The sequence below is a fragment of the Dermatophagoides farinae genome, chromosome 10 (genome assembly GCF_024713945.1).
Source record: "Dermatophagoides farinae isolate YC_2012a chromosome 10, ASM2471394v1, whole genome shotgun sequence".
Taxonomy (NCBI): domain Eukaryota; kingdom Metazoa; phylum Arthropoda; class Arachnida; order Sarcoptiformes; family Pyroglyphidae; genus Dermatophagoides; species Dermatophagoides farinae.
In genome coordinates this window covers 3,062,082-3,089,056 of record NC_134686.1, presented here as the reverse complement: position 1 = coordinate 3,089,056, position 26,975 = coordinate 3,062,082, and the positions used below count along the sequence as shown (strand labels likewise).

Below are 26,975 nucleotides of genomic sequence, written 5' to 3'. Positions count from 1 at the left end.
AAAATGAAAAAATGAAAAAAAATAAAGCCTATGTAACAAGAATAGACAAAAATTAATGAACTAACAACAACAACAATAAACAACATGAGCAGTAATATATGGATGATAATAATGATCATTATTATCATCATGATTGTCTACCCCCTATTTTGCATGGTAATCATCGTCTGATCATCATGATGGTATAGAATAGATTCAAAAATCCACTCTTTCTCTTTTGTCATTGTACATGATAATATAATAAATGAATTCCATACAACAACGATAACAAAAACAAAAATAAAAAATAAAAAAAAAAAAAAAAAATAGCATGGATGCATGACACAAATGAATAGGACAGGTTATATGACTGCATTTTATTATCACCATCATCATACAAAATGTCATGAGTATACTCATTACGAATAATCAAAGAGAATAACCAAAATGACACCGCCTACTAAGATCTACCTTTGCCAATGATGAACAAGAGATATGAACCGCCTTTAACCACACCTCTCTCACTATCATCATGTATTAACAGTTTGTGTGTTTGTTGATAGAAAAAAACCTGTACTGCGCGTGAGTTTGTGTGTGTGTGTGAAGATAATCAGATTGTTAGCTGCATAAACCTCTCATCTTCAATCGAAATGTTAGAGTTTGTTTGGTCATTTATTCAGTGTTGTTTAGCTTCGATCGAGACAAAGACCATCATCTGAACGTCGTTAAAAAAAAAATAACCGAGTTTGTTTGAATTTCATGTTAACATCGAATTTGATGCAAGTATTGGATTTTCTATCAGATGTATGTGAAATAGATCATCATCATCATTTTCTTTGTAAAAATACTGGAACAAATGATTTCAATATTATCTCATCATCAAATTCATCATCATCATCATAACCACCATCATCATCAAGCGACTAATTCAACATCTTCCTCATCGATAGGTACTAAATTTTCCAAATCGATTCAAACGAACAGTATTAACGAAATTTCAGATGTAAGTTTTTAGATTTCAATTACTGAATTATAGATTATAGATTGAATTGAAAAAAAAATAAATTTAAATCTTGAATTCATAGATGTGGCAAGATATTGAGAGCGTCATCCTGCCGCCACAACCATCGTTGCCATCCAACGATAATGGACAATTTCAGTTTACCTTGATGAACAACAACCATCATTCACCATCAAACACAGCCACAACTACAACATCGACAACAAATACGACAAATGATGAACAAGTGATGTATAATACAACAAATAGTCCAACAGAAACCGACAATGCCAATACAACAACCGAAATGTATCATCATCATCATCATCATCATCATAATCATCATGATACGATGCTTGTGTATGATAGCTATCCTCAACATGAACAATATCATTTACATCATCAAAACCATTCCAATTATTATGATCAATCTGGCTATGGTCATCCGAATGATACAAATGATTATTTTCAATTACCACAACAAACAACAGCGACAACGTTACAAAAATTATCACCAACAACAACAAATTCTGCACCAACACCACCAATGGAACAACAACAACAATCACAGCAACAGCAATGTGAATATTCATCATCACCATATAATCATCATCATCATGGATCATATGCATTGAAATCAATTTCACCGACATCGACAACGACACGAAAATCATCACCACCAGTGAATGGTGAGATTTATTTTGCAAACAATTTGGATCATTCATCTTATGGTCTATGGCCACACAATAATGATGGCGAAATTAATGTTGAAACACAACAACACCACCACCATCAACAAACGGATAAGAATTCTGCATCAAATAATAGCGATCTAAACAATAATGAAGGCATCTCATTGGATAGCATCTATTATAATCATCATCATCACCATCATCAATATGGATCAACAGGAACAGGATCAACACAAGCATATTGGATCAATCCAAATGAATCGACAGCATTTGTAGCCAATGTTACAAATGGATCGAATCAACAAATATCACCACCATCATCACCAAACAATAACAATGCTATACAATCGTCATATCCGAATGCTCATCATCATAATCATCACCAACAACATAAGCAAACTGATTCATATTATACGAATAGTAATAACCATCAATTTGGTACAGGCGAAATGATTACCGGTTCCGGTATCCATCATCTTGATCAGTCAAGTGTTGCCTCAACCACAACTGCAGCTGCAGCGACCACCACCACCGCAGCATCGACAACAGCAACAAATGAATACATAGCATCTGGTTATAATTATTCAGTTGATATGGTGAATAATTCGCAAATGCTTCATAGTCCAAAAAATTCATGCATCAATCATTTATCATCAATCATTGTTGGCCAAGAAAGTCAATCTCAATCGCAATTGATTATTCGTGAAGATCAAACAAGTCAACAACAACTTTATTCGCAACATGCTCATCATCAATTGAACACAAATGGTTATTACGCCGATAATCAAGGACATTGTAATAATTCGATCAATTACACAACAATTAGCTCATCATTAGTGACACCACCAACATCACCGCCACAGCTTGTAAATCAATCAAAAGTATTGATGCAATCATCAAACACACAGCTATTGATGCAAATCGGTATCAATACAATCTATACGACGAATGGAACACACACTGTGAAACAAACTGGTCGTGGAAGACGTGGTCCGAAATCTAAACAGGCCAAAACAGCATCGAATCTATTGCTGACGATGATCAATGAGAATGGTCAACTAATACCATCATTACAGCCGCAAACACCGGCCGGTAAAAGTCGTCGTGGACGTAAAGCAAGTGGAAAGAAAAAAGTTACGCAACATGTTTGCAATTATGATGGCTGTACGAAAACCTATTCCAAAAGTTCACATCTAAAAGCACATCTACGCACACATACCGGTGAGAAACCGTATCAATGTAGCTGGAAAGGTTGTGGCTGGAAATTTGCTCGATCTGATGAGTTGACCAGACATTTTCGTAAACATACCGGTGATCGGCCATTTCAATGTCAACTTTGTGAACGGGCATTTTCACGAAGCGATCATCTGTCATTGCATATGAAACGACATACAATGTTAGGTCGTTAACAACAACAACAACTGAATTGTTCCAAGAAAAATTTGATGAACACGACATCTATAGATCAACTGCATAGAACAACAACAATCGACATACACGCAAACGATGCACGTGTTCTCTTGACAAATTGAAAATTTCTTGCTCTTTTCCACTCTGTGTACATAGCAGCTATATACGAATTAATCGATCCATTCTTAATTGAATCATAAATATTTTTTTGTTCACAACACAATTTTTTAATTCTAGAATCGGCAATTTTTTTGTTCTTGTGTGTAACAATTTTGATTGTTAAACTAGAAATTTCACGTTCAAACCAATATTATGGTGTTTCGATATATTTCGCCTTTTTTTTCTCGTCATTTGTAAATACACATAGATTTTACACTCACGCACACATATTGATCAACCAACAACAAAATTGACAACCATATTTGATACCGGACACGTCACTTCTTTTTTTTTCTCTTTGCTCTACTCGATTGCTTGCTTGCTTGATTAATTAATTAATTTTAAACAAATGAATTTTTTTTTTTTGCTTTGAAATAAATGATTTTTTTGAAATGAAATTCATTAGATATGGGCTTTAATAATATGGATGGATGTTGTATTTGTGTGTGTGTAGGAGCAAGGCAAACAAACAAAATTGACCGATAACAACATTCGTGTGAACGAAAACAAACACAGTATACCATTATATTATATAATCCGATCGATTTATTTTCAGCATAAAAATAGTGCGAAGTTTTTCTTGATCAAAAAAAAAAAAAAAAAATGACAAATTCAAGCCACAATTTGAAGAAAATTCACTGAATGAATTCGGATGTGAATGAATAAACATGTGATACAAAGATAATAAATACATTTATTCAATGAAGAAAAAAAAATTCCGATATTATCATTCATTCAATAAATGATACCCAGTAGGTATATGCACATTCTAAAAAAAAGAAAAATCTCTCCTACTACCACCAAGTATCTAATCCAAGCAAAAAAAAAAAAAAAAATTTACGATCTTCGAAATAAGAAATAAAGCAACAAAATTGTTCTGATAACGAGCAAAACGAATGTACCATATGTTCATAGACCATTTGAACCACACACAACAACATCAAAAGATATTGAGAATCACAATAATAATCAAGCCAGACATCAGCGAAAAAATCCAGTTTTTTTTCTCAATGAATCTGTATATTTTTTCGCTGATCAAAATCTTCGTCCACAAACATTTAGGAAATTTTTTTTTGTGTGTTGATGTTGATTTTGGTTCAAATTTCTAACGAATATCTAGGGAACCTGGAAAAAAATTCTCATTTACGATAGAGTTGTTGTTTGTTAACAAAAAAAAAACAATTTTAGATGGATGGATTTTACAAGACAAATGATCGTATTTTTCATTTGGCCATAGGAATTGCGCGTAGTCGTCATCAGTCTGCAACTACATTTTTTTAACCAGAGTAGTGTAAGAAAACTATTCAAAGATTTGTGCAAATAAAAAAAAAATTTAAATCGAAAATAATGGCAACCAGATCATGATTATCATGATGATGGTCAATATAAAAAATACGGCATTTTTTGCGGAGGATTCTCATCATCATCATCAATGATCATGCAAATTATGCACACAATATCATCGAGGACGGTGGTGAATTTTACCGAATTTAAATCTGAATAAAATAATAATAATATCATGTTGTATACAAGATGGACAATGGAAAAAAATAGAGGAAAAAAATGCAAAAATAATGCCACACACATGTTGGAAGACAACGTCATAAACGGGAATTATTAATCAATTTTCGGATTTGTTGGATTAGCCAAACAAAATAACAACAATAATGCACATACACACACACACAAGATTAATACACTGATGTAGATTGAATTAAACATTTATTTTGGAAAATTTAAAAGTTAGATGTCTGTGTCAGTGTGTGTGTTGCATGACTTTATATGGAAATCATGGATGCCCGAATCGAATTTTAATATACTGTATATAAATAAAAATAAAAAATAAAAAATGAAAATTATATAAACAAACCTTCATGGCTACAACAACCAGAATGACCAAAACTACTCATCAGTTTGACAGAAAAGAAAGCCATTTTTTTTGTAGATCCTATTGTTCTTCTATCATAATTGGGAAAAAAATCAAACAAAGGCTTGTTCCGGATAACAAGATAAATGTATTGGAACGATGATATATCGTTTTTTGATGTTCCAATTAATATTAGATATATGATATGATATGTGCACGAAAACAAAAACAAATCAATCAATCAATCAATCAGCCAATTAATCTGAACAAAGTATATAAACACAGGGTAAACCAATAGAACATTTTCAACAACTGAACATATGTCGATCGAATTAAATGAGATGCAAATCAATTCCGAACAACGTTTCATTCATTGGATTGCATGAAATTTTAATTGAAATTCAAATCAAAACAAACACAGAAAAACATAACGAAAAAAAACAGATTATTACAAAGTATATCTTGGCAAAACAAAAACAAAATTAATCCGGCCAATAATCAATCAATCTAAAACAGTTAAGAAAACAAGTAGTTTTGTTTTAACAATTATCACATTGAAAAAAGGAAAATCCACAAGCAAATGGCCACTATCGGTGTAAGTGGTGCGTTATCTGACAGATCTGGTCATCATATTATGCCCAACACATCGAGTATGGAGTCGTTACTTTAGTCCATAACTAACACACACATATAAGATGAAAGTGAATGAATGAATGATGGAAATGAAATATTTTCTTAAGAATCGATTAATGGCTCAATTAGTCACCGGTATTTAATGCCTTACTGTGTGTGTGTGTACGATGGCCATCAAACAAACATTGACCAAACTAAACACAAACATACACACACAACGTGTGTGGTTTTTTTTGTGCATCTAAGATTTTTTTTCGGAAGAAATAACGATAATGAAGATTGAAGAAAACGATGGCGACCGATCGACCATAGCTATATCTTAAGAACGAGGGAGAGAGAGAAAGAGAGGGACAAACATTCAAAAATGATCATCGAAGTGTCGAGCCAAATGTCGCTAATCGTTTGGAGACAAGATTAATCGCTCTCGCTCTCTGCTGTTGTGACGATGAAGATGAATTTGAATTCAAATCCATCATGAATCTTCATTTTTTTTATTGCTATAATTAGTCAAAATGCGAGTGGTTACCTCTTCGAAACACTTTTGATAAAAAAAAAGAGGAAAAAATTCAGGCACTCAAACAAGTCAGGCAAAATTCCATTGAATATTTTATTGGAAAAAATTTCGATTGGAATTCGAATAAGTGAGTAGTATATCGGTGAACCAAATAAATGTGTGATTGTGCGAAACACAAACAAAAATGAAAACAGAACCGAATAAGTCGACAACAATAGTCGTTGTTTTTGTTCCAATGTATAAGGCCACCAAACAATGTGGTTGTCTTATGGAAAGCTTAGAATGATTATTATTATGACGACCACCACCACAAAGATCGTCATCATCACCATGATCTAGATACAACAACAACAACAATCACATTATTCATTGATAATGATGATGTGGATCATAATGATAATGATGATGGTCAAATATTTCTTTCAATAGGTAATAATGTCAAATAAAAGCAAAGATAGAATTTAAGAAAATTAAGTTGTTATTTACATTGAAATGGTCGGAATCTGATGATGACCATTATTTAATGATATAGTATAAATAATGGTAGGTCAATTGATTGATAGTATGAATGGGCCACCTTGTAGCATCTTATCAATGATAATAATAATGATAAAAGATCAACTTACTTTATGCCAGTCTCGTGTCTTTAATTTTTATCGATCAATAAATGTTACACGAATATTTGCTGATGATGTTTGTTATTATTACACACACACACACCATTATATCACATCATAATAACAATAAAAATAGCCATTAAAGTATACTGACAACATATGGCATCCGGTAGTAATTGTTTTTTCAATTTTCAGCAAAAAAAAAAAAAAATTCAAATCTAATCATTTGAAACAAAAAAAAAAGAACAAAGGAATGCACAGAGATATATGGCGCCATTTCAACAAAAAAGGCTAGACTCAATCATGTCTAAACATCATGCCATCTATCGATGAAGAATCATGATGATGATGATGATGATGATGGCGTTGTATAAAACAAATCAACTTGATTCATCGATGGATCTTCCGGATTTAATGACAATGATGGATACGTTACAATGGCTAAAAGAAATTAACGATAATGATTATCTCGAAATCATTACAATTGATGCCGTTAATGTCATCATATATGGTCAGTTGTTTGGTTATGTGATTTTAATTGTTAATGTTTTTTTTTTTCGCTACAAAACAGACAAGCAGATGCGAGTCATACGCACATCATCCCTGATTACACTGAGTAATTTAATGGAACCATTATCATCGATAACCAGAGATATTTTACGGATATGTCATTATTTTCGAATCGATAATCACACTATCATCAGTTATAGTATTGAATTGTTTGATAGATTTTTTGAAAATATTCTCGATTTGGCCATATCGAAATCATTCATTTGGCTAGGCAACGAATCGATCGATTTGACCGAACGTGTTGATTTTGGTTCGAAGCTAAAGATGCTCATCGATAGTGGGGAATGTTTTGATTATCTTTATTTGATCATTTTTGGTTTGGATATACCGATGAATATTCGTGATTTGTATGGTCGAAATGATTATCGTACATTATGTATTGCTATCTGTGTATTGATCGCTAGTAAATTACATGGAGAACGATCATCGTTTTCAAGTGCAAACATTATTCATTTGATGGAACGAATCAATGCTCCTGCCGAGTTTTGTACGAGAAACAACATCAATTCGATCGAGGTTAATATTTTGAATTTGATCAATTTTGATCCGAATATCACAACATTGAACATTTTTGTCGAAACACTGCTATCGATCACAATTCGTTACATCCAGATGAATTATCCAAAAGATTATCGTAGCATCAATATCGACCATCTTGTGAAGATTTCTCAGCTAATAACTCAAAACTATTACATATCAAGATTTGAAATTTTTTGTGATTTATTTCGAAATGAATACAAGATGGAATTCCAGATTGTTGTATTAGAACACATCATTTCACTGCAAAATTTATATCGTGATAAAATGCTAATCGCTAGCGGAATCGTATCCTCATTGTTTCATTTGAAGCCACTAGAAACATTTCAACATGAAGAACTTTTGCATTTTTTGTCAAACATGACTACAATACCAATCGATCGTATTGGACAATGTCGAGATGTATTGATTCAACGAAATTGTTAATTATTAATTATTAATCATTAGTATTTGTTGTGAACAAAAACATTATTATAATACTATATATGCAAAAAAAAAAAAAAAAAAAAAAGTAGTTAAAATTGATATTAAAAACAAAACACTTTCTATATACTAATTTAATCGAAAAACTCTTGATTGATTTCGTTTGTTCGACAGGCGAAATGCCGGTTCAAAACCACTGGTAGCTATAAATTGGATTCTGTCCGAGTTAGCTTCAGGACAGCTACATTCCGGACAAACATCGGTTCCACTTTTGAATATATAACAAGGTAATTCGCATACGACCATTTCACAATGTGGTTGCCGCTCGATTTGAATTTGTTCGGCTGCCTTCTTTTTCGTCGTCGATGTTGATGAGATTCGTTTACCATTTTTCTTCGACTTTTTCGAATTTCGGCTTCGTGACCTGTTGCTGTTTTTTCTCGAAGTTTTCCTGTTGTCATTTTTGCCGTTGTTGGTCGCTCCAGTTGTTGTTATTGCATTGTGATTATTACATTCATCATCGTCGTTGCATGTTTTTGCCCCTCGACATGACCATTCATTCGAACAGTTTTTATTTGATTTAGATATTGGCCGATTAGTTTTTGAAACTACGACTAAATCTACATTTTTTGTCTGTTCGGGCACTTTTTTCCCGGTTCGTGATTTTGTTTTTCTTGGGCTTTTCGTCGTTATGGTGGTCATGATTGGTGTTTGATCGTCAGTTGTAATCGTTGGATTATCATTCACAGTGGTGAAAAATGGAGTGGTAGTTGGTGGAGGTTCGGTAACCTTTTGAGTGATTGTTGTTGATTCGGTGGTCGATTGTTCCATTTCGCTCAAAGTTGTAATGCTAGGTGGTTGGGTTTCGGTAATTGGTGAAATTGTAGTTGTTGCAATAGTTGTAGGTCGACGTAAGAATGTAGGTCTTCTTCGTCGAGTTTCGGGTGGTTGTTTGTTCACAATAGATATGGTAGGCGTTTCAGTAACCACTGATTCTGTAGATGATGGTGGTTTGAACTTTCTACTCGGAATTGGACGATTTAATCCACGAAAAATTTTCAGCGTTTCCGTACTGTTGCTTTTCGGTGGCATAGTTACTTTTTCAATTACGGGAGGCGATGTTGTTTTCCTTAGAATCGGTCGCCGAAATCCTCTACGAATTGCTGGAGGTGGTGGTGGTGGTTTATCAGTTTCATGGATGATTGGAAATTCCTTTTCAATTTCTATGGATGGTGGATGCTTCACTTCTTTTGGTATTATTAGTGGAGGCTCAGTATTAATTTCATCAATGATTTTGCCTTCGGCAGTAGTAAATGGTGGCGATTGGTCAACGGAAACATTTGATCCATCATCCAATGGATTTTGTTTCAGATTAAGAATAAAATTTCTTAGATCATTTAGTAGATTTTCATTGGAACTTGATGTTGTGATATCCGGACTGGTTGTGGTCAAAGTTATTGTTTCGTTGATGATGAAATCTGAACATTCTAGAAAAAATGAAAATTTTTATTAAAATTTTATATGAAAAAATTAAAAATTTTACCTGAATTTTCGACGATGATACATACGATAATGATGGCGATGATCTCCACAAAATTTTTTAAAGGCAAAATCATTGCACCAGTTTTTAAATCAAAAAAAAGGAAAAAAAAGGAAAATCTTGTTCGGCTGGAATGTTGTTGTGGTGTTTGTTTGATAATGATGAGAATGCTCGAATGAATCCAATGGCTGTTCTTAGTCAAAATCGGTTGTGAGTAAATGTTGGATGTGTTTGAGGCAAAGGATGTGAGCATAAACAAAAATAAATTATCAACACTTTGAAGGTTAGTATTGGTCAGTGATGCTGTTGATGAGATATCATCTTCATCTTGAATAAACATGACTTGAGCTCATTAAATTTTCTTTTCTCTTCAGATTTTTTTTTTCGTCAGTTTTATTGACTCATTTTGATTATAAACACATAAAAGTTGAATGTTTTGTTTCTATTGAGCCATTCAAATGTTGATCGATGACAAATTGATGATGATTGATTTTTGTTTTCCAATTTTGCCTGCTAGGTCAATCAATGATTGCCTATGAGTGTTTTCAACGATTTTTGATTGGAAAAATTTGTATAAATATGCTAGAAAATGCAATTTTCAATTTAAAATTCATTGCAAGCACAAACACGCTGCTATTTTGTTTATTCTTTTTGTTCAAATGTCTTCAAATATTTTGATTGATCATCAAGACGCTGCTATAATATCAAGCAAAATTGCTCAAATTTCTAGTCCGAAAATGTCTAATACGTTGCAGAAATTGACCAACCAATTGCAAGCGATTGGTCTGAAACAACATGATGAACAAGCAACTTCCTCATCTGATAATGCCGGTGCACAAACCACAGGATCATCCAAGAAACGTCGTTCACGTCAATCGAATCGTTCGCGTTCTCGATCACGATCCAATAGTTTCAATATTTCTTCACCCTCTACCGATGGCAATCATCATCAACGCCAACAACTAAATCAGGAAAGAAGTGATTCGCTTGTACGACAGAAAAATGTTCGATTTTCGTTGAGTAATTCAACTTTGTCACTGCCATCGACCGTATCGAATTCGGCTACAATTCAACGAATCTTCACCAATACTGGCTTCAATAATCGATTGCGACATCGTTCGAATAGTGAATCTCATTTATCATCAAATGATAGTGTGGTTGTCAATATGCCACAGCGTAACCATCGACAACAACAACGTAGTATGATGAATACGAAACCTGGAACGTCAAATGATTTTGTTTCACGAGAAATAATGGATTACTATCAACGTAATCGTCAATCAAGTGATAAATATAAAGCCAAACAAATTCTGCGAGAAAGTCTTGAGAATACTTTTAAACAAAGTTTTCCAGATTATTGTAAGTTTTTTTTGAGCAAATTTTTTCTCAATTTAATTTGTTTTTTATTTCATTTTTATAGTCATCAATTTGCATATAATTGGCTCAAGTACAAATGGAATTGGTGATAATGCTTCAACAGTTGATATCTGTGTTATGGCTCATAAAAAATCCATATTGCCCGTGCATTCGGAACAAGTTCCAGTGCCGAATAGCAAAAACGAAAAGAAACCGACAGAAAAATCACCAAAAAAACCAGTTGAACAAGTTGATGAAAAAATTGTTCATGCTGCTGCTGATTCAAATACCGATGGTGGTGATGACACCAATGAAAATGACAATGATGATAGTGGCAATGTGATTGGAAATGAAGATTTGGCCTTGAAACATATCGAGAAGATTCTTCAGAGTAAAAATTTCGCACAAAACATTGTATTGATACCGGCAAGAGTACCGATTATAAAATTCAAAGATAACATCTGCAACATGAATGTGACATTGAATCTGAATCAGGAGGTATCGATTCGTAATACACAGCTGATTCGTGATTATTCCAAAATGGACTGGCGTTTCCCACAATTGGCAATGATCATTAAGGAATGGGCACGTGAAAATCGTATCAACAGTGCTGTTGAGAAAAGTATCTCACCATACAGTTGGACATTGATGGTCATCCATTATCTTCAGGCTGTTGAACCGCCAGTATTGCCTTGTTTGCAGAAAATGTCGCCACAACGTTATGATATCGATATCAATATGGACGATGAACGTAATGTATGGCGACAGGCGCCAGTCAAATGGCAATCCAAAAACAATAACTCATTGAAACAATTGATGAAAGGATTTTTCCGTTATTTTGGCTATGTTTATCGTTATGATCAACACATCATATCGATTCGTGAAGGAAAAGTATTGAATCGTATCTATCATCGATCATCGAATGGTGTCGGTACCGATGAAAATGCCGTCATTCAATGGAATTCTCTAATGTGCGTGGAAGAACCGTTCAACCGATCAAATACGACACGTTGTGTGAAAGATTATGCAACATTCGAACGTGTCAAAGAGCTACTTCGAATGTCTTCGAATGCATTGAAAGGCAATCGTATTTCGTTGTTCAACATCATTGTCGATGACATGGATTTTCCAAACAAATATTAATTGTTTCTCGAAATAATTCTTATGATCTCAACTGATTAATTTTGAATTTTGATTTTTCCTTTATAATTATCAAATGGTATAAAAAAATTTTTGTTCAATAAAACTTGTTTATTCAATTTTGACACGTTTTTGTGATGTTTTGATTAATTGATCTTCAAAGCTACTACAACGAGGACGATCCAATAGTTTTTTATAATTTCGGGCTGCATTTCCAAATAATTTTCGCACTCCACCATAGGTATCGTTTTCCAGTCGTATTCCAGCCGAATTGATCAATGATTCAATCATTGATTTGATGATTGTCGATTGAATTGATTCTTTCATCCATTGGGAGCGTAATTGAGCAATGGTATTAGCGATATCTTTTCCTTGATTCCATATCGGTACTTTATCCGGATCATAATGTGCTTCGTACAGTACTAATGGCAGATCTGAAGCCATCGAATATTGAGGCCGTGATGAATGTTTGTGAATGTTGAGAAGCTCTTTGAAAATATTCGGTGATTCTAGATGTTGGCCAACAAGAAATAAAACAGCCATTATGTAACGTATTTGATGCCAAAGGAATGCCGATGCTTCGATACGAAACAAACAGAATGAATATGAATCTTGCTCATCAACAAATGGTTGTATGGAAGCACTATAGACACGACGTACGAAATTCGTAACACCATTCTGGACATCCATTCGGCATAGATTTCGAAAATCATGAACACCAATCAATGAAGCACATCCTTGGTTCATTGCATCAATATCAAGATCTATTCGGGGAAAGTAATAATGGTAAACACGGCGGCAGCAATCGAAACGTGCACTTATCACAGGATTTGATGAAACAGGTGCCCAAGATATCATTCGAATATCATGGGGTAATACTCGATTCAATATGGAAGGATAATCCATTTCTTGAGCATCGGATAGTTCCATATGATCATCGAAATCTGGTTCACGTTTCATGATGGATCGTACGCTAATCGATATGACTTGACAAAAAGCCGAAACTCCTTTATCAGTACGGCCACAACGGTTATAATTGCATGTTTCACGGCTTTCAATCAGTTTTGTTTTGATCAACGCTTCGAAAAGAACCTTTTCGATTGTATTAAGAGAATCTTGAACAGTAAAACCATCATAATTCCAGCCAAGATAAAGAAACTTCAACATTACATGTCGAGTTTTGTATCGCGAAAAATCGAATTCTTTTTGCGGTTTTTGTTGAGCATGATTTGATTGGTTACGATTTTTCAATTTGTCAATTGTATTTTGTAATTGTTCATTTTGTTTTTTCATCAAATGAATTTGAGCGATCAACTCCTACGTTAGTTTGGAGAAAATAATTTTATTATCAACATTGAACATGATGGAAATTCTTTGCTCACCTCTTTGCTCAAATCCATTAGATTTTGTTGTTTCTCATCAACATTATCCATTTTTCCATAGAAATGATATATAATTTGAAATTGACAAACAAAAACGTGACAAAAACAAAACAATTTCGAGAATTTTGAATTCATCGACAGATGTCGTTCATAACGAATTTATTGTTGAGATTCAAAAAATTTACAAATATTTATATTTCTTTTAAGAATGGAAAATTTTATTTAGTGGAGAAATAAATCTGAACTTTACAATTACAATAAGGTTTCATGATTATGCTGTTGATGATGATGATGATACACCAGTTGAACCGAATCCACCAGCATTTCGTTCGGTTGTATCAAGTTCATCAACTTCGATCACTTCGGGTGTAATGATTTTTTCCAGCAATAATTGGGCGATCCGATCACCGCAAGTTACGGTGAAGGCCTGATCACCATGATTGAATATGATAACACCTACATTACCACGATAATCTTCATCAATAACGCCTGCACCAATATCTATCGAGTTTTTCAATGCCAAACCAGAACGTGGAGCGACACGACCATAGTAACCAGAAGGAATTTGAATCGATATATCAGTCTTTATCTAGTGATAATTAATTGTGTTATATCAAATTCACATCAATCATCATTCATATATCACAACAAACCATTATTTTGCCACGAGCTGGAATGATAGCATCATGTGCAGCATATAGATCATAACCAGCAGCTAATTTTGAACCTCGAGTTGGTAGTCGAGCATCGGCGCTTAATCGTTTAATTTTCAAAACCATTTTGTTGGCACCTGTATCTGTTACCATTCTGGATACGATGAAATTTTGTTGAAGAAATTTTTCGTTTCTAATAACAAAAAGTCGACTGTTGGGCCTAAAAGTCAAACAACGTGCCAATCGAACAGGAAACATGTGGTTGAAATAAATAAATTATTTTGATTTCTCGACAAGAGATGGCTGAGCATGCAAAACTGAGCTGACTCATTAGTTTTCCTGTATTGCTCATTTCTGAGTCAATGTTGTTGTTGTTTGCTCAACGAAAAAAGTGTAAATCCATTTCCAAATGAAAAAAAAATTGTCTATATCCATTTTGGGATATTCGTATTTTAATCAGTATATATCCGTCAAAATTCTAATTCATATTTTCCGGTACTATTTTATATCCATTAATAACATTTTGGTTAATTTTTTCTGCATAAAATACGACAAAAAAAGGAACAATAAATTTTCCAAAGTGAAATCTAAATCTAAATGGACATTTAAGTTTGGTTAGATTAGATTTCCAGATATCGAAAATATGGAAATTTAGGCAAAAATAATCACATCCCGATGAGTTGTGGATATTTTCCAATTTGAAAAACCATGTCACATTTGCAATAACACTAAAATGATGAGCTAATCAATATGGACCATTTGTTTGAAAATTCATATTGATCAAGTTGATTTCAACAACATTCCAAATATTCATATAGATGATTTACAACAATTTTGATGGATAATCACCACCAAAAAAACGGATATTCATTTCCGGACGAAAATTGGTCGAAAATAAGTGCTAAAACATCGTTGTAATTGCTGAATTTATTCATTATCAATAATACTAAAGATCAAAATTGAAATGATGATAAACAGGACCCGATTATGGCCAAAAACTAGGGCCCCACGAAAACAAGGTCAAAGGTGAATGAAAATTATATCAACGTGTAGATCATAAAAAACGGAACACAATGATGTAGAATTTATGAAAATTCAACGAACGGAAGTTGTTTAAAATGGACCTGAAACATACGACGTAGAAAAAAATAACATTTGGCGAAAAATCGGCATAGGCAGAAAAAATTCAACAAAAAAAAATCGTTTATTGTACACATAAAAGAAACTCAATGGAAAATAATATTATAACGACGAAATAGAAAAAAAGGGAATATTGTACTGCAGACAGATACAATAAAAATGGCTACTGCTGCTGTTGCTGATGTTGTCGTTGCCTGAAATCCCCAGCAAACTTATAGTCAATTTTTCATTCCATTCAACAACAACCATTCGAAAAACAAGATGTATCGTGTACATACAGGATATCGAAAGACATTCCCCCCTTTATTTTTCCTTTGTGGTGATTATTATCATCAACAACAGCAGCAACTCCGCGCAACCTCAACGACAAAAACCATTGAAATACCAATTTGTGTGACAAGGCAAAATAAAGGCATTTATTTGAATCGAAAAGAAACGAGAGCAACGAACACACACACACACACAACAAACAAAATGGCTGCTGTTGTGATGTGTATCAAACTCGATTGTCGAGTTTTTTTTGTTGTTGTTGGCTTGGCCTGTATTTTTTCTGGAAACAAGGATTTGCCATTTGAGAATCATCATCATCAATGATGATGATAGTAGCAGCCTATCCTTGTCTCTTTTTTCTTTCTCTTTGTGCTCACTGGAAAATGATCGAATGTTTTTCATATATAAATTTCTTTACCCAAAATGAAAAATACAAGTTTTTGCCATTCTAAATGTGAAAACAGCACACACACACACAACAAAGTGACAATAGAAAATTGTTATATAGCATCATCATCATTCAGTAATCAGTTTTTCAGCATGCGCATTCGTTTGTTTTTTTTACATTTTTTGTGATGACGAGAAAAATAGCAATTCATTTGAATTGTGTGCACACAGAAAAAAAGAGGCCTTGGCAAGTCAGTTGATTTTCGTTCACAATGAATGAATGTGTGCTGTATGTGCTCATGTCACAACAATTGCAGCCACAAAACGAAATGATTGTGGTGTTTTGGCCATTCGAATTTGAAGAAACTAAAAAAAAATTTCCATTCAATGGAGCATGCGTAATTCAATATTTAAACGAATTATTTTTTTTCGGGTATCCAATGGATCCAACAATCGTTCCGCCACAGAGCAGAAAGTCAAAGAATTCAACAAAACGCAAACAAAATTTTCGATTATTTCCCACAAACAATACACACATTGAAACCCACACACACACACCGACACGACAAAGATTTTTTTTCCAGGCCTAGTAAAAATTCTGGAAAAAAAATGTCCTCAACAATCATCGGCGAGAAAAAAAACACATTTCATCTTCATAAGCAGTGGATTTTTATTATCTTTGAATAAGAGATTTCTGTTGAAAAATAAAGAAAATTTATTATTTCCATTTATAATCTATTGGCTCATCCAGAAAACAAGCTAATAACTTCAACTCGACCTCTTCTTTATATATTCGGAAATAAAAGTAAAATTCAAATCAAACTCTGATTACAAAACGAATTGAATTCATTTTATCCATTCACAATCATCATCATCACCATTATACATCGAAATCGAACAACTTGAAAACTGAAAAAAAACAGTATTGATGGATGATTTAGCAAAAAGCAAAGAGAAATACATGTTAGTCAGGTCATACCTTTATTGTCGACTACTACTACTACTAAGACGATAATTTCTCTTTTTTTTATTTTTTTTTGTGGTTGAAAAATTGGTTGTAGTAGTAGTTGTCCATATATATTTAATTCGATTCAAATGTAACAGTACTGAAAAGGCGTGTTCAGCACCCACTTTTTTGTTATATCTTTCACTTGTTTGTGCTTCCACTACAATTTTTTTTGTCATGCTAGATTATTTGATACGCATGCGTTTAGTTTACACAATCGTTCAGATTATACACATCATGTACTCTAGTCTGCACACAATTTTTACGAAAATTTTTTTGCTGCCAATTTTGATGTTGGATTGCCAGCAATCGTCAGTTGGCGAGCTGTTCGCTATCGGTGAAGTTCTTCACTGTATGTGTGCGAGTGGTTGGCCAATACACACAGTCTCTGTGTATGCCGCTTGGATCGAAATGGATGGATGAAACAAACACAAAAGTAGCCATGAACACACAAATCTATCGTCATTTGCTTTCTTGCTTGCAAACGGTTCGTACACGTCTCGACATTCTGCATGTGTTTATTTGTTGTATGTGTTTTCTCGCTCCTCACTTTTTAGTAAAGAAAAAAAGAAAGTTTTTCTTTTTTCTCACTTCTCCTCATTATATCATATACATACATAGACAATACACACACACACGCATACAAAGATTTCAAAATCTACATTGAATTTTTCAGCCCTGTTCGTAACATTTACGCAAACTGAAAATTAGTGAAATGTGAATAATAAGGTTCCTTATTTTTACCCCTTCACCAAATTAGTAAAATTTTGGATCATCTGAACAAACTTGTTCATTTTTGCGTTAATCATAAAATTGTGAAATTCAAAACAATTGTGATGCCGATTCACACATGCACATAAACACAACTTTTTTATTTTGTAAAAATACACGCTGATTTAATTTATGAAACCAATTTTTCCAAAAACAAATCCAATTCAAACTTGAAAAATTTTTCCATTTTTCAACAGTTGTTTTTATTCGAATAACAAACATTTGAATCTGTACTGTTCATAAAATATGTGACTGTGCATAAAGAGATAAGGGAAAAAATCATTTACACATTATAAAGTTATTTTTTTTCACTTTCAATGTATGAATCAGTCTCATTTTGAATGCATTGACATTTTTCATCATCGATTGTTACAACTATTTTTTTCTCGCTTTCCTTTTTTTTTCTTTATTCTACTACTCAAAATTGTATTATTAATTATATCATAATTAATTATATGTTAAATAGGTATCATCCTCATCATTGAAGCTCCTCTGACCATTTAACTTTCATTGCACATTTCTCACCCTCAAAATTCTTGGGGATTTTTTCAATGTGGTTGTTGTGCGATTGTTTTGCTGTCCAAACATCACATCAAGTGTTGTCAATTTGTGTTTTTATTCGTATTGAAACTTTGTGGGCAAAATATCCACCGACCGATCCTTATTCGGGACAAGGAATCATTTTAATATTCAAATAACGGAACCTGAATCATCAATAATCAAAGATTTCGTCTTCCTTAATCCCGCTCATTACCATCATCATCATCATCATCATCACCAAACAAAAACACGTGGATTATTTAGCCAAATATTTTATTGTTCGCTCTCGATGCAGCAACATTCGCAAATAATCGAACTTAAGGATAGACTGGTACAAGCACTCGACGAACAATCAAATGTATGTATATATAATCAATTGAACATTCATTTATCATATTCTGCAATTGTCTTATTCTTTTTCCAAATTTGAATCAATTACAATAATGATAATGAGTGAAAAACATACATTCTACTATTGAATACGACGGCCACAATACCGGAATATTCTTGCGCTAATTCTTGAATCCTCAAATTTGTTTGTTGTCACAAGAATTTACGCGCGCACTCGAATGTGTTTTGTACGAACGATTGTTTTGAGTGTGTATTTGTATTTGTATGTGTGTGTGTGTTTGGGTGCATTTTAGAGATGCTTTGAATTGCCGTTAGTATGTAATTTGTTGTGAATAAAAAAAAAATTGTTCAATATTTTTCCACCGAAATAAACACCATAAACAGCAATTTTTTTGTACGTTTGTAGTCACTTGATGATGAATGTTGTAAATTTTTCATTTCCATTCACGAAAAACCAAACCAAAAAAAATATGTTCAATAAAATTTCATTGATAAAATCCTTTTTGTGTGATACATTGATTTTAATAATTGATCGATTAACATTTTGTTGATTGATCATGAATATTATATACGACTGAAATTGAATTCTAAATTCTAAAATTGATAAAAATTTATCTGTTTTACTTTTTGCTGTCAACTAATAATAATCTTAATAAATGAATTGATGATCGATCCGATCTAATGAATTGGTTATTGTTAATTTTCATACGCATAGGTAAAAGACATCAATGAAGTCAATCGAATCATATCCATACTTGAACGTACACATGTTACCCGGGAAGATTTGGAGGTTGGTTATCCTACCATTGTTGTTGTCGCTGTATTGAATTATCGTTATTTTTTTTACAATTGAAATAATGACCAAATAAACTACAGATAACAAGATTAGGTAAATACATCAATGGTCTACGTAAAAAGACTACCGATAAAGAATTGGCCAAAAGAGCCAAAAAATTAATAAAAACATGGCGTGATTTAACCGTTGGTGGCAGCAATCATTCAACATCGAGTAATAATATTTCAACACTGACCAGTCCATTCAATTCAAATTCCATAAGTCCACATGGATCAGTTAAAGCATATTATGATTCAAAGCTTACACCGCCGCCAAGTAGTAATCAACATCCGGCCCTGTTACGGGTAAAAACTCAACATGGATCACTAACAACATTAAACGAGAGTAATTTTTTAATTTTGAATATTTGAAATTTCCAATGATTAATATTTGGTTTTTTCCTGTTTAGAATCAAAAATTTACGGTCGTTCATTATCACCGACAGTGTCGCCAAGTAATAGTATCAATCACAGTAGATTAAATGTTTCGGTCCGTCCACAAACTCAAACTCAACAAATTGCTAGTCCAAAAAACGCTACGGAATCGACCAATGGTCACAAAAGTCCATCGTTGAAGAGCCATCAGCAGCAGATTAAGAAATCGAATCTAACGCCACCACCATTCACAAATGGTATTAGTAGTCCTGGTATACAAAATTTCAAAAATCTATTCACGAAAGAAACAACAGTTTCACTTAAAGCCGAATATCGTCGTCGAACTACACCACCTATTCAGGCCTATTCAGATTCGGCAATTTCCTCACAACATTGTAGTCCAAACACCTTTTCTAATGATTCCCGAGATTCATTTGGCCATAATAACCACAAAAATTCCTATTCAAATCAACATGGATCGTCGAATTTTGATTTCCATGATGATGATAGTAATTCATCACAATTATCGAATCTAAGCAATGATTGTTCAGCTAAATCAGATGAATGTTCAAGTTCGAAACGAACATATCGTAAACGAAAATTGGAAGAGAATGAAAATGATTCTTTAAGAGAAAATTTCAATTATGTCATGAGCTATGGCGGTCGAAGACCACAATCAACTCAAGAATTGATTGAAAAATTAAATGTAAATCTATCACCGAAAATTCTAAAGAAACATAATGATCTAAAAACATCGTCATTCTCGGCATCATCGTCACCCTGTATACCACCATTATTGACCAAAGACTCTAGTTTAGATTTGAAAAAAATTAATATTACCAATAGCAATAGCAATACTTATTATCGTAATGGATATCATAAAAAACGTAATGGTTTCCATTCCGAAGAGAACTCATTGGACAGTTTTGATAAAACCATTCTGCATAACAAATTGATCCAAGTTCGCCGTTCTCATAATGTAGTTGATGATGATGATGATGAAGATGTCCGTGAGAATTCGATCTCACCTGATTCATCGAAATTCTGTGATTTATATGCTGGTGATGAAGATGAGGATGACGAAGATTCAAATGATGATTATGATGATGATGAAGTTGATGCAAATATAACAACGAAATCGAAAAAATCATCACATGATTCGAATTTCTCATCGTCTAAGAGTCGAGAATTTGATCGGCTTTTTAATCATGCACAAAAAATCGATCAAGAAATTCGGGATATTTATTCTAAATTACCAAAAGTGAATCCTGAGGATTTAAAATTCATGCAACAATTCTGTTTTGATAATGATGATGATATCATCAATGCAGAGAATGAAACAACCGAACAACAGCAGCAAACGACTGAAGCAGATGATGAAGAATTTATCGAAGAATATGAAGTTGGTGAACAAGATAGACAACAAACTGTCACATCATCATCATCATCATCTCCCAACAACAATGATAAAGAAACGAGCTTTCTATATCAAACAAACAATTCAAAGTGTGATATTTCCAATTGTGATAACAACATCGTTGATGAAGAGAAATCTTTTCACGATGATCATTACGATGGTGATGGTGATGAACGACAATCATCATTGTTTGACCAACAAGAAAATAGTATTAATTCTACAAATAATAATGATGATGATGGCGAATCAAAGAAAAAACTGGTCAAATTAATAATAAGAAAAAGGCGGCGTAAACCTCAACAACAACGGCAATCAAGCTCAAATGATGATGAACAAAAGCGAATAGTAACATTGATTGATCGTTTAGCTAATGAGCAATGGGAAGGATTCAACGGTAATTATGATAAAGACGGTGTTTGGCATGATTTTAGCGAAATGACATCATCATACGTATTGACCGGCGGCGATGAAAATTATCAAACGGAAGAGAATATTTTGCATATCTTGCCTTATGTCAATTGTACATGGTGATATATATCAAATTTAAATCTGAAATCAATTAATTTCATCGAACAATGAAAATGGATTTTCATTTTCATACACACTCATCATCAACCCTGATACATAAACACTAAATTCTTGAATATGCATCATTAATAAACATCCCTATTCAATCAATCATTGTCCATTTAATGATGATGTTTTAATTAGCCTTAATTTATAATTAAATTGTTGAAATCATCATAAAATGAAACACTACCTACATTCACTCTCATATGGTTCAATTGGTTGGTGTTTGGTGGATCGTACGCCTATTTGCCTGTTGTGTTATGCTCTCTTTAGTGATATCGTTTTTCTCTTTCATCATCATTAATGATGATATGATTTTATTATGTAAAAAGAAAATTCTTACCTTGTAAATTCATTATCACACACCCACATGACTGTACTCACCATTGAAATCTACAAAAAAAAACATAGTCAACATTCATTAAAATCACTGGCCAAATCCGTTTTGGTTTTCTTTGTTATATAAAATAAATCTCACAAAAAAAAATTCATTTTATTTGTCACAAAAATATATTTAAATAAAAAAAATGATTCTCCATTCATATTCGCTTCAATTGATTAATTAATGATGATTTGAGTTCAAACATTTTTATTCAGCTTGAGCGTGATATTCCATAATAAACATGTTCATAATCATCATCATAGTCATATTAATAATCAAAATTCCCAGGAATCCATCCAACGAAGGCTTTTCATCTGTTGTTCACTACTATAATCAATATGATCAGCATTCAAATCATCGGTGGATAATGTACTTTTAGAACCAATTGCTGCTCCTGCCGCTATGATTATGGATGAACCAGTAGAACTATTACCTGTACTGGTAACAGATGTAAGTAATCGTATTATGCCATAAGCCAATGGTGAGAATAGATAAAAACTATATGCAATCGCTGATATGAATGTACCGTATATAAAATGAAATACTAGCCGAGCGCTCTGATAACGGGGGTCAATGATTTCGGCTGTTGACTTTCGATGGTATACAATATACAACATCAATATGGGCAATGTATTAAATAGATAATCAAGAATAATGGCCGTCAACATTGAGCTGAATATCGCAGCAGGAAAATAGTGATGAAAATATAGGACACGACCCATTGCATAGAACGGAAAATAATGTAGACACCAACCGATGAATATCCAAATGGATGCGGACAAAAATCTTTGGTTTTCTTTCTCGATCAATGGAATTTCATCACAGCATCGTTTGCGTCGTATGACGATGATCAATACGATAAATGGATAGAAAAATAACATCAACAAGTTAAGCCACCAGATGATTGGATTGCCAAGTAGATATATTTTATAATCATTACCGGAGAAAAATTGTCCCTGAAATATATGAATCATTCAAACCATGAATTTCATCAAAACAATTATCATCATACCCGATAATTAATAGGCCATTGCCATGGACGAGATGTTATTTCACCTTCTTTTGGTTTCAAACCCGAGTTTCCTTGTAACATCACAGCATGAGATTCAAGAAATTTCTCCAAAAATGATGGAGCATAAACGTTAACGCTAACGTTTGGAAGACGTGCAAAATGATTATCCTCAACATTCCAAAGAGTATTCTTTGTATCGAAAACATTAGGCGTACATGTTACTTCAAGTTGCTCGAATGCCCATTTTGGTAGTTGTTTATTATGCGAATAAATGGCACAATTCATTAAATAATGAATCAATTTAAATCTTGTTTTCACAGCTTCTAATGGCTGCCCGGTATTACCCGTTTCGAATTCAATACGAAAAACATCATTCGCGTCACCGACTCCTTTCTCACCATAACACGTAACTTGAAAATGTTTTTTCGTAATCGGAGCTATTTCATTATGGCTATGAAGGTTTCGTTCAGTAACCAGATGTTCCAGGCGAATCAGATCACCATTCTTGACATATTCGATAGGTTCAGCATTTTCCGAGCTTTCTTCATTATATTTTTTGATACGCCATTTGTTGTTATCATCTTTATGTGAATAAGTGGTCACTTGTTGTTGACGAGCACCAACACCTTCCGGATAAAGATGCCAATGTGAGTGGAGATATGCACCACCGGTTCGGTGATTTTTGATTGTTAGCGAAGCACCATATGCAACATATTGTGGCATTGACGCGTTATACAATGAATTACCTTCCAGTGTTGATTGAAATGCTGAACTATAGAAACCATCACCACTACCGCTTCGATTTAGCACGGTCAAATGACACCAGAAAAATGAAACGTAAACAATAATTGGAAGTATGATCAAACATAATACTCTTGCCAGAAAATGTTTCATAACCAACGGAATCGAATTATTCAAATCACCATAAATGTTCCATAAATCATTGATGGTGAATATACCGACCAATAATACGACAAATAATCCAACGAATTTGACACTATTTTAACGGGAATAAATAAATTCATTCATTTTGATTTTTGTTGGTCAATTTTTTACCTCATGGCACAAGCTAAAAAGAATCCTGACCAACTGAGCCAAAACCACCAAGGTTTTTGAAATGGACGATCAGCATATGAATGAAACATTGTCATACCCATCGTTGAACAGATAATAAAACACATTAAAACCGGATCCAATAAAATATATTGGGACAAAATAATCATTCCGATATCTATTTGATAAGAAAGTTGCAGAAATCCAAAGAAAGTTTATGAAAAAGAAAAAATTCTCGTCATACCAAATAGTAATAGAGTTGATGCCATTATCGATGCTGGTAGTGATCGAGATAGATTCCAAACGATTACAAATGAACATGGAACAATCATTGTGCCCAGTGCTGCGCAGAAAATTCTCATTCCAAGTATTGGATAATCACCATAACTATCACCCGGTTTATTAAAAGGAAATGTCCCATTATATCCCGTCCAGTGGCCAGCTAATGCTATGAGCATCTATCGCAAACAATAAAAGATGTTCGAAATGTAATTAAATGCAACATGTTTCATGCAGACCACTTACCTTTCCTAATGGTGGATGAACATCGAAAAAGAAGGTATGATTAATGTACCAACTTGCCATCTTACCAAAATGCGTTTCATCCCAGCTAAAACGATACAATAGAAATGTTGTTAAAAAATTCATAAAAAATCATGTCCTTTATCGTACCAAACATGATTAGGTTCGGCTATTTTATAGAATCTTGTTACGAATGCCAACACGCTGATAATCGAAAAACAAAGCCACCATTCAAAATGAAATCGGGCAGATAACGGATTCGTATTTGACAGATTTTCTTTCACCGGTGTGGATATTGTTGTATTTGAATATGATTGTTTAATATTGGTCATTATGAAATGTTTTTGAATTTAGACAAAAAAAAACCCAAACAACATACATCACTTTTCAACTAATCGAACAGTAACAACAACAACACGAAATCATATTTCAATGAAAAGGTCATGATATGGTGATGATGGAAGTCTACCATCGAGGACCGGTCAGTCAAGATTGTTGGCATCAACACATAAAAAAAACAAACTGAAATGATGATAATATTCAATCATTCACAGCTAAACAAAGCAAAACAAAACTGGATTCTTGAATGAATATCGAAAGTATTGCCATCTAGGTTTCCATTGCTTGAGTTAAATATAATTTACAGAATGAATTATGACGAATGTTTTTGTTTTTGTTTTGTTTTTGATAAGAACGAACGTATGACGATAATTATCATATCGGATAATGACCACCGGATTAATCATTGATAATTCCATTCATTCAAATGAGCTACAATTGTTTAACAATGACTGATGAGAGAGAGAGAGAGAGAGAGATAAACACTGGATGATGATTGTTGTTGCAACATGAAAAATCTAGATAAAATATTATTGCATGCTGTTTATTATTATTTTGATTACAATCATTTCATCATTTCATTTCATTTAAAACATTACACAAGCACATGAATATTCCAAGGACAATTTTATCTTGCCCATATTTATTGCTTTTAATTTATTCTGGGCCAGAATAAAAATGATCCAGATACAATGAGTATTATAAATAAAAAATCTGTCCATAATTCGTGTGTTTGTCATTCCTCTCTTTTGCAACCATTTATATTTTTCTTGTCAAATTATGTCTATAGTTGAGTAACACATTGTGATTTTCAGAATATCATTCGTTTGACGTTTGATTTAATTTCTTTTTCTCTTTCATTTTTTTTTAATGTTCACTATCGTTATCTATAGACATTTTTTTCATAAAACAAGCTAGGTGAATTACGAAAACAGAATCATTTCATAAATTTTTTTTCCAGTTAATTTAGTATGTGTGACGGCTATTGAAGATATACAACAAAGATAAATTTAGTACAATTCACGAGGACGCCGTGAGTAGAATCTCAGTTACCATACTTGTCAATTTCAAATTGATCAAATGTCAGATTATTAGTCATTGGTAGACATTACTATAGGCGGTACCCCTTATACACGTTGTAATAATAATCTCTATATTCTTCCCAATGTTTTTCTGGTGATCGGTTATTTTCTGTTCGATTATATTTTAGTTTCGCTTGCTAAAATGGATCATCCATCCATTTTATAGTTATGGTTCACGAATTCTTCATTCACATATTGTCACCACAAACATGAAGTGTACTTATATTTATTTTTCGGTTTGTTATGATTAAGGCGAGGTCTTTATTCTTTTTCTTTTTTGTCTGTTTGTTTATTATTCTTGTTTCATGGCTTTTTGAAAATGAAATAAAATGATTTTGTAAAAATGAAAAAAATGTTTTTCACTCAACCAACAACATCCCATTCGATTGATTGTGGTTCTAGAACCGAACCTAGTTTTTGTGGTTGTTGTTGTTGTTGTTGTTGAAAAATTG

At 33.1% G+C, this 26,975-nt stretch overlaps 8 protein-coding genes across 10 annotated transcripts; 4 read left to right on the top strand and 4 right to left on the bottom strand.

The window, feature by feature from the left end:
* The first annotated feature begins 657 nt into the window (after window positions 1–657).
* On the top strand, window positions 658–3,638 carry LOC124500247 (uncharacterized). The gene is made up of 2 exons (XM_047064298.2): window positions 658–982; window positions 1,065–3,638. Exons 1-2 carry the CDS (start codon window positions 836–838, stop codon window positions 3,078–3,080), a joined length of 2,163 nt encoding a protein of 720 aa, XP_046920254.2. The 5' UTR covers window positions 658–835; the 3' UTR covers window positions 3,081–3,638.
* Window positions 3,639–7,224: 3,586 nt separating this feature from the next.
* On the top strand, window positions 7,225–9,890 carry LOC124500261 (uncharacterized). The gene is made up of 2 exons (XM_047064318.2): window positions 7,225–7,382; window positions 7,443–9,890. Exons 1-2 carry the CDS (start codon window positions 7,226–7,228, stop codon window positions 8,402–8,404), a joined length of 1,119 nt encoding a protein of 372 aa, XP_046920274.2. The 5' UTR covers window position 7,225; the 3' UTR covers window positions 8,405–9,890.
* On the bottom strand, window positions 8,384–10,281 carry LOC124500260 (uncharacterized). Its single transcript, XM_047064317.2, has 2 exons — window positions 9,945–10,281; window positions 8,384–9,888 (listed from the first exon to the last, which is right to left on the bottom strand). The coding sequence occupies exons 1-2, from the start codon at window positions 10,279–10,281 to the stop codon at window positions 8,531–8,533; spliced, it is 1,695 nt and encodes a 564-aa protein (XP_046920273.2). The 3' UTR covers window positions 8,384–8,530.
* A 316-nt stretch (window positions 10,282–10,597) lies between these two features.
* Window positions 10,598–12,562, top strand: LOC124500239 (poly(A) RNA polymerase GLD2). The gene is made up of 2 exons (XM_047064290.2): window positions 10,598–11,300; window positions 11,362–12,562. Exons 1-2 carry the CDS (start codon window positions 10,601–10,603, stop codon window positions 12,438–12,440), a joined length of 1,779 nt encoding a protein of 592 aa, XP_046920246.2. The 5' UTR covers window positions 10,598–10,600; the 3' UTR covers window positions 12,441–12,562.
* Window positions 12,528–13,990, bottom strand: LOC124500240 (tRNA pseudouridine(38/39) synthase). Its single transcript, XM_047064291.2, has 2 exons — window positions 13,820–13,990; window positions 12,528–13,754 (listed from the first exon to the last, which is right to left on the bottom strand). Exons 1-2 carry the CDS (start codon window positions 13,952–13,954, stop codon window positions 12,549–12,551), a joined length of 1,341 nt encoding a protein of 446 aa, XP_046920247.2. The 5' UTR covers window positions 13,955–13,990; the 3' UTR covers window positions 12,528–12,548.
* Window positions 13,991–14,015: 25 nt separating this feature from the next.
* dUTPase (Deoxyuridine triphosphatase) lies at window positions 14,016–16,042 on the bottom strand. The gene is made up of 2 exons (XM_047064292.2): window positions 14,473–16,042; window positions 14,016–14,408 (listed from the first exon to the last, which is right to left on the bottom strand). Exons 1-2 carry the CDS (start codon window positions 14,728–14,730, stop codon window positions 14,091–14,093), a joined length of 576 nt encoding a protein of 191 aa, XP_046920248.2. The 5' UTR covers window positions 14,731–16,042; the 3' UTR covers window positions 14,016–14,090.
* Window positions 16,043–17,602: 1,560 nt separating this feature from the next.
* LOC124500236 (uncharacterized) lies at window positions 17,603–22,672 on the top strand. Of its 3 annotated transcripts, none has more exons than XM_047064286.2 (5): window positions 17,603–17,762; window positions 18,513–18,944; window positions 19,653–19,727; window positions 19,814–20,117; window positions 20,182–22,672. In XM_047064286.2, the coding sequence occupies exons 2-5, from the start codon at window positions 18,876–18,878 to the stop codon at window positions 22,092–22,094; spliced, it is 2,361 nt and encodes a 786-aa protein (XP_046920242.2). In that variant the 5' UTR covers window positions 17,603–17,762; window positions 18,513–18,875; the 3' UTR covers window positions 22,095–22,672. The 3 variants fall into 3 exon arrangements, with proteins under 3 accessions (XP_046920242.2, XP_046920243.2, XP_046920241.2); XM_047064287.2 differs by having other exon boundaries at window positions 17,603–17,802; XM_047064285.2 differs by having other exon boundaries at window positions 17,603–18,365.
* tw (Protein O-mannosyl-transferase 2) lies at window positions 22,583–25,679 on the bottom strand. The gene is made up of 6 exons (XM_047064288.2): window positions 25,253–25,679; window positions 25,106–25,190; window positions 24,825–25,038; window positions 24,584–24,758; window positions 23,528–24,524; window positions 22,583–23,471 (listed from the first exon to the last, which is right to left on the bottom strand). Exons 1-6 carry the CDS (start codon window positions 25,432–25,434, stop codon window positions 22,791–22,793), a joined length of 2,334 nt encoding a protein of 777 aa, XP_046920244.1. The 5' UTR covers window positions 25,435–25,679; the 3' UTR covers window positions 22,583–22,790.
* Window positions 25,680–26,975: the final 1,296 nt, after the last annotated feature.

Bases quoted from the DNA above. Each gene is read 5' to 3' on its own strand.
- LOC124500247 (XM_047064298.2), top strand. From the start codon at position 836: ATGATTTCAATATTATCTCATCATCAAATTCATCATCATCATCATAAC. The intron at 983-1,064 runs GTAAGTTTTTAG...TTGAATTCATAG, and splicing joins GTATTAACGAAATTTCAGAT to ATGTGGCAAGATATTGAGAG.
- LOC124500240 (XM_047064291.2), bottom strand. From the start codon at position 13,954: ATGAATTCAAAATTCTCGAAATTGTTTTGTTTTTGTCACGTTTTTGTT. The intron at 13,755-13,819 runs GTGAGCAAAGAA...AAACTAACGTAG, and splicing joins TAATGGATTTGAGCAAAGAG to GAGTTGATCGCTCAAATTCA.
- LOC124500260 (XM_047064317.2), bottom strand. From the start codon at position 10,281: ATGTTTATTCAAGATGAAGATGATATCTCATCAACAGCATCACTGACC. The intron at 9,889-9,944 runs GTAAAATTTTTA...CATTTTTTCTAG, and splicing joins TATCATCGTCGAAAATTCAG to AATGTTCAGATTTCATCATC.
- tw (XM_047064288.2), bottom strand. From the start codon at position 25,434: ATGACCAATATTAAACAATCATATTCAAATACAACAATATCCACACCG. The intron at 25,191-25,252 runs GTACGATAAAGG...GTATCGTTTTAG, and splicing joins GCCGAACCTAATCATGTTTG to CTGGGATGAAACGCATTTTG. The intron at 24,759-24,824 runs GTATGACGAGAA...CTTATCAAATAG, and splicing joins ATCAACTCTATTACTATTTG to ATATCGGAATGATTATTTTG.
- LOC124500261 (XM_047064318.2), top strand. From the start codon at position 7,226: ATGATGATGGCGTTGTATAAAACAAATCAACTTGATTCATCGATGGAT. The intron at 7,383-7,442 runs GTCAGTTGTTTG...GCTACAAAACAG, and splicing joins CGTTAATGTCATCATATATG to ACAAGCAGATGCGAGTCATA.
- LOC124500239 (XM_047064290.2), top strand. From the start codon at position 10,601: ATGTCTTCAAATATTTTGATTGATCATCAAGACGCTGCTATAATATCA. The intron at 11,301-11,361 runs GTAAGTTTTTTT...TCATTTTTATAG, and splicing joins ACAAAGTTTTCCAGATTATT to TCATCAATTTGCATATAATT.
- LOC124500236 (XM_047064286.2), top strand. From the start codon at position 18,876: ATGCAGCAACATTCGCAAATAATCGAACTTAAGGATAGACTGGTACAA. The intron at 19,728-19,813 runs GTTGGTTATCCT...AATAAACTACAG, and splicing joins TTACCCGGGAAGATTTGGAG to ATAACAAGATTAGGTAAATA. The intron at 20,118-20,181 runs GTAATTTTTTAA...TTTCCTGTTTAG, and splicing joins ACTAACAACATTAAACGAGA to AATCAAAAATTTACGGTCGT.
- dUTPase (XM_047064292.2), bottom strand. From the start codon at position 14,730: ATGTTTCCTGTTCGATTGGCACGTTGTTTGACTTTTAGGCCCAACAGT. The intron at 14,409-14,472 runs GTTTGTTGTGAT...AATTATCACTAG, and splicing joins CAGCTCGTGGCAAAATAATG to ATAAAGACTGATATATCGAT.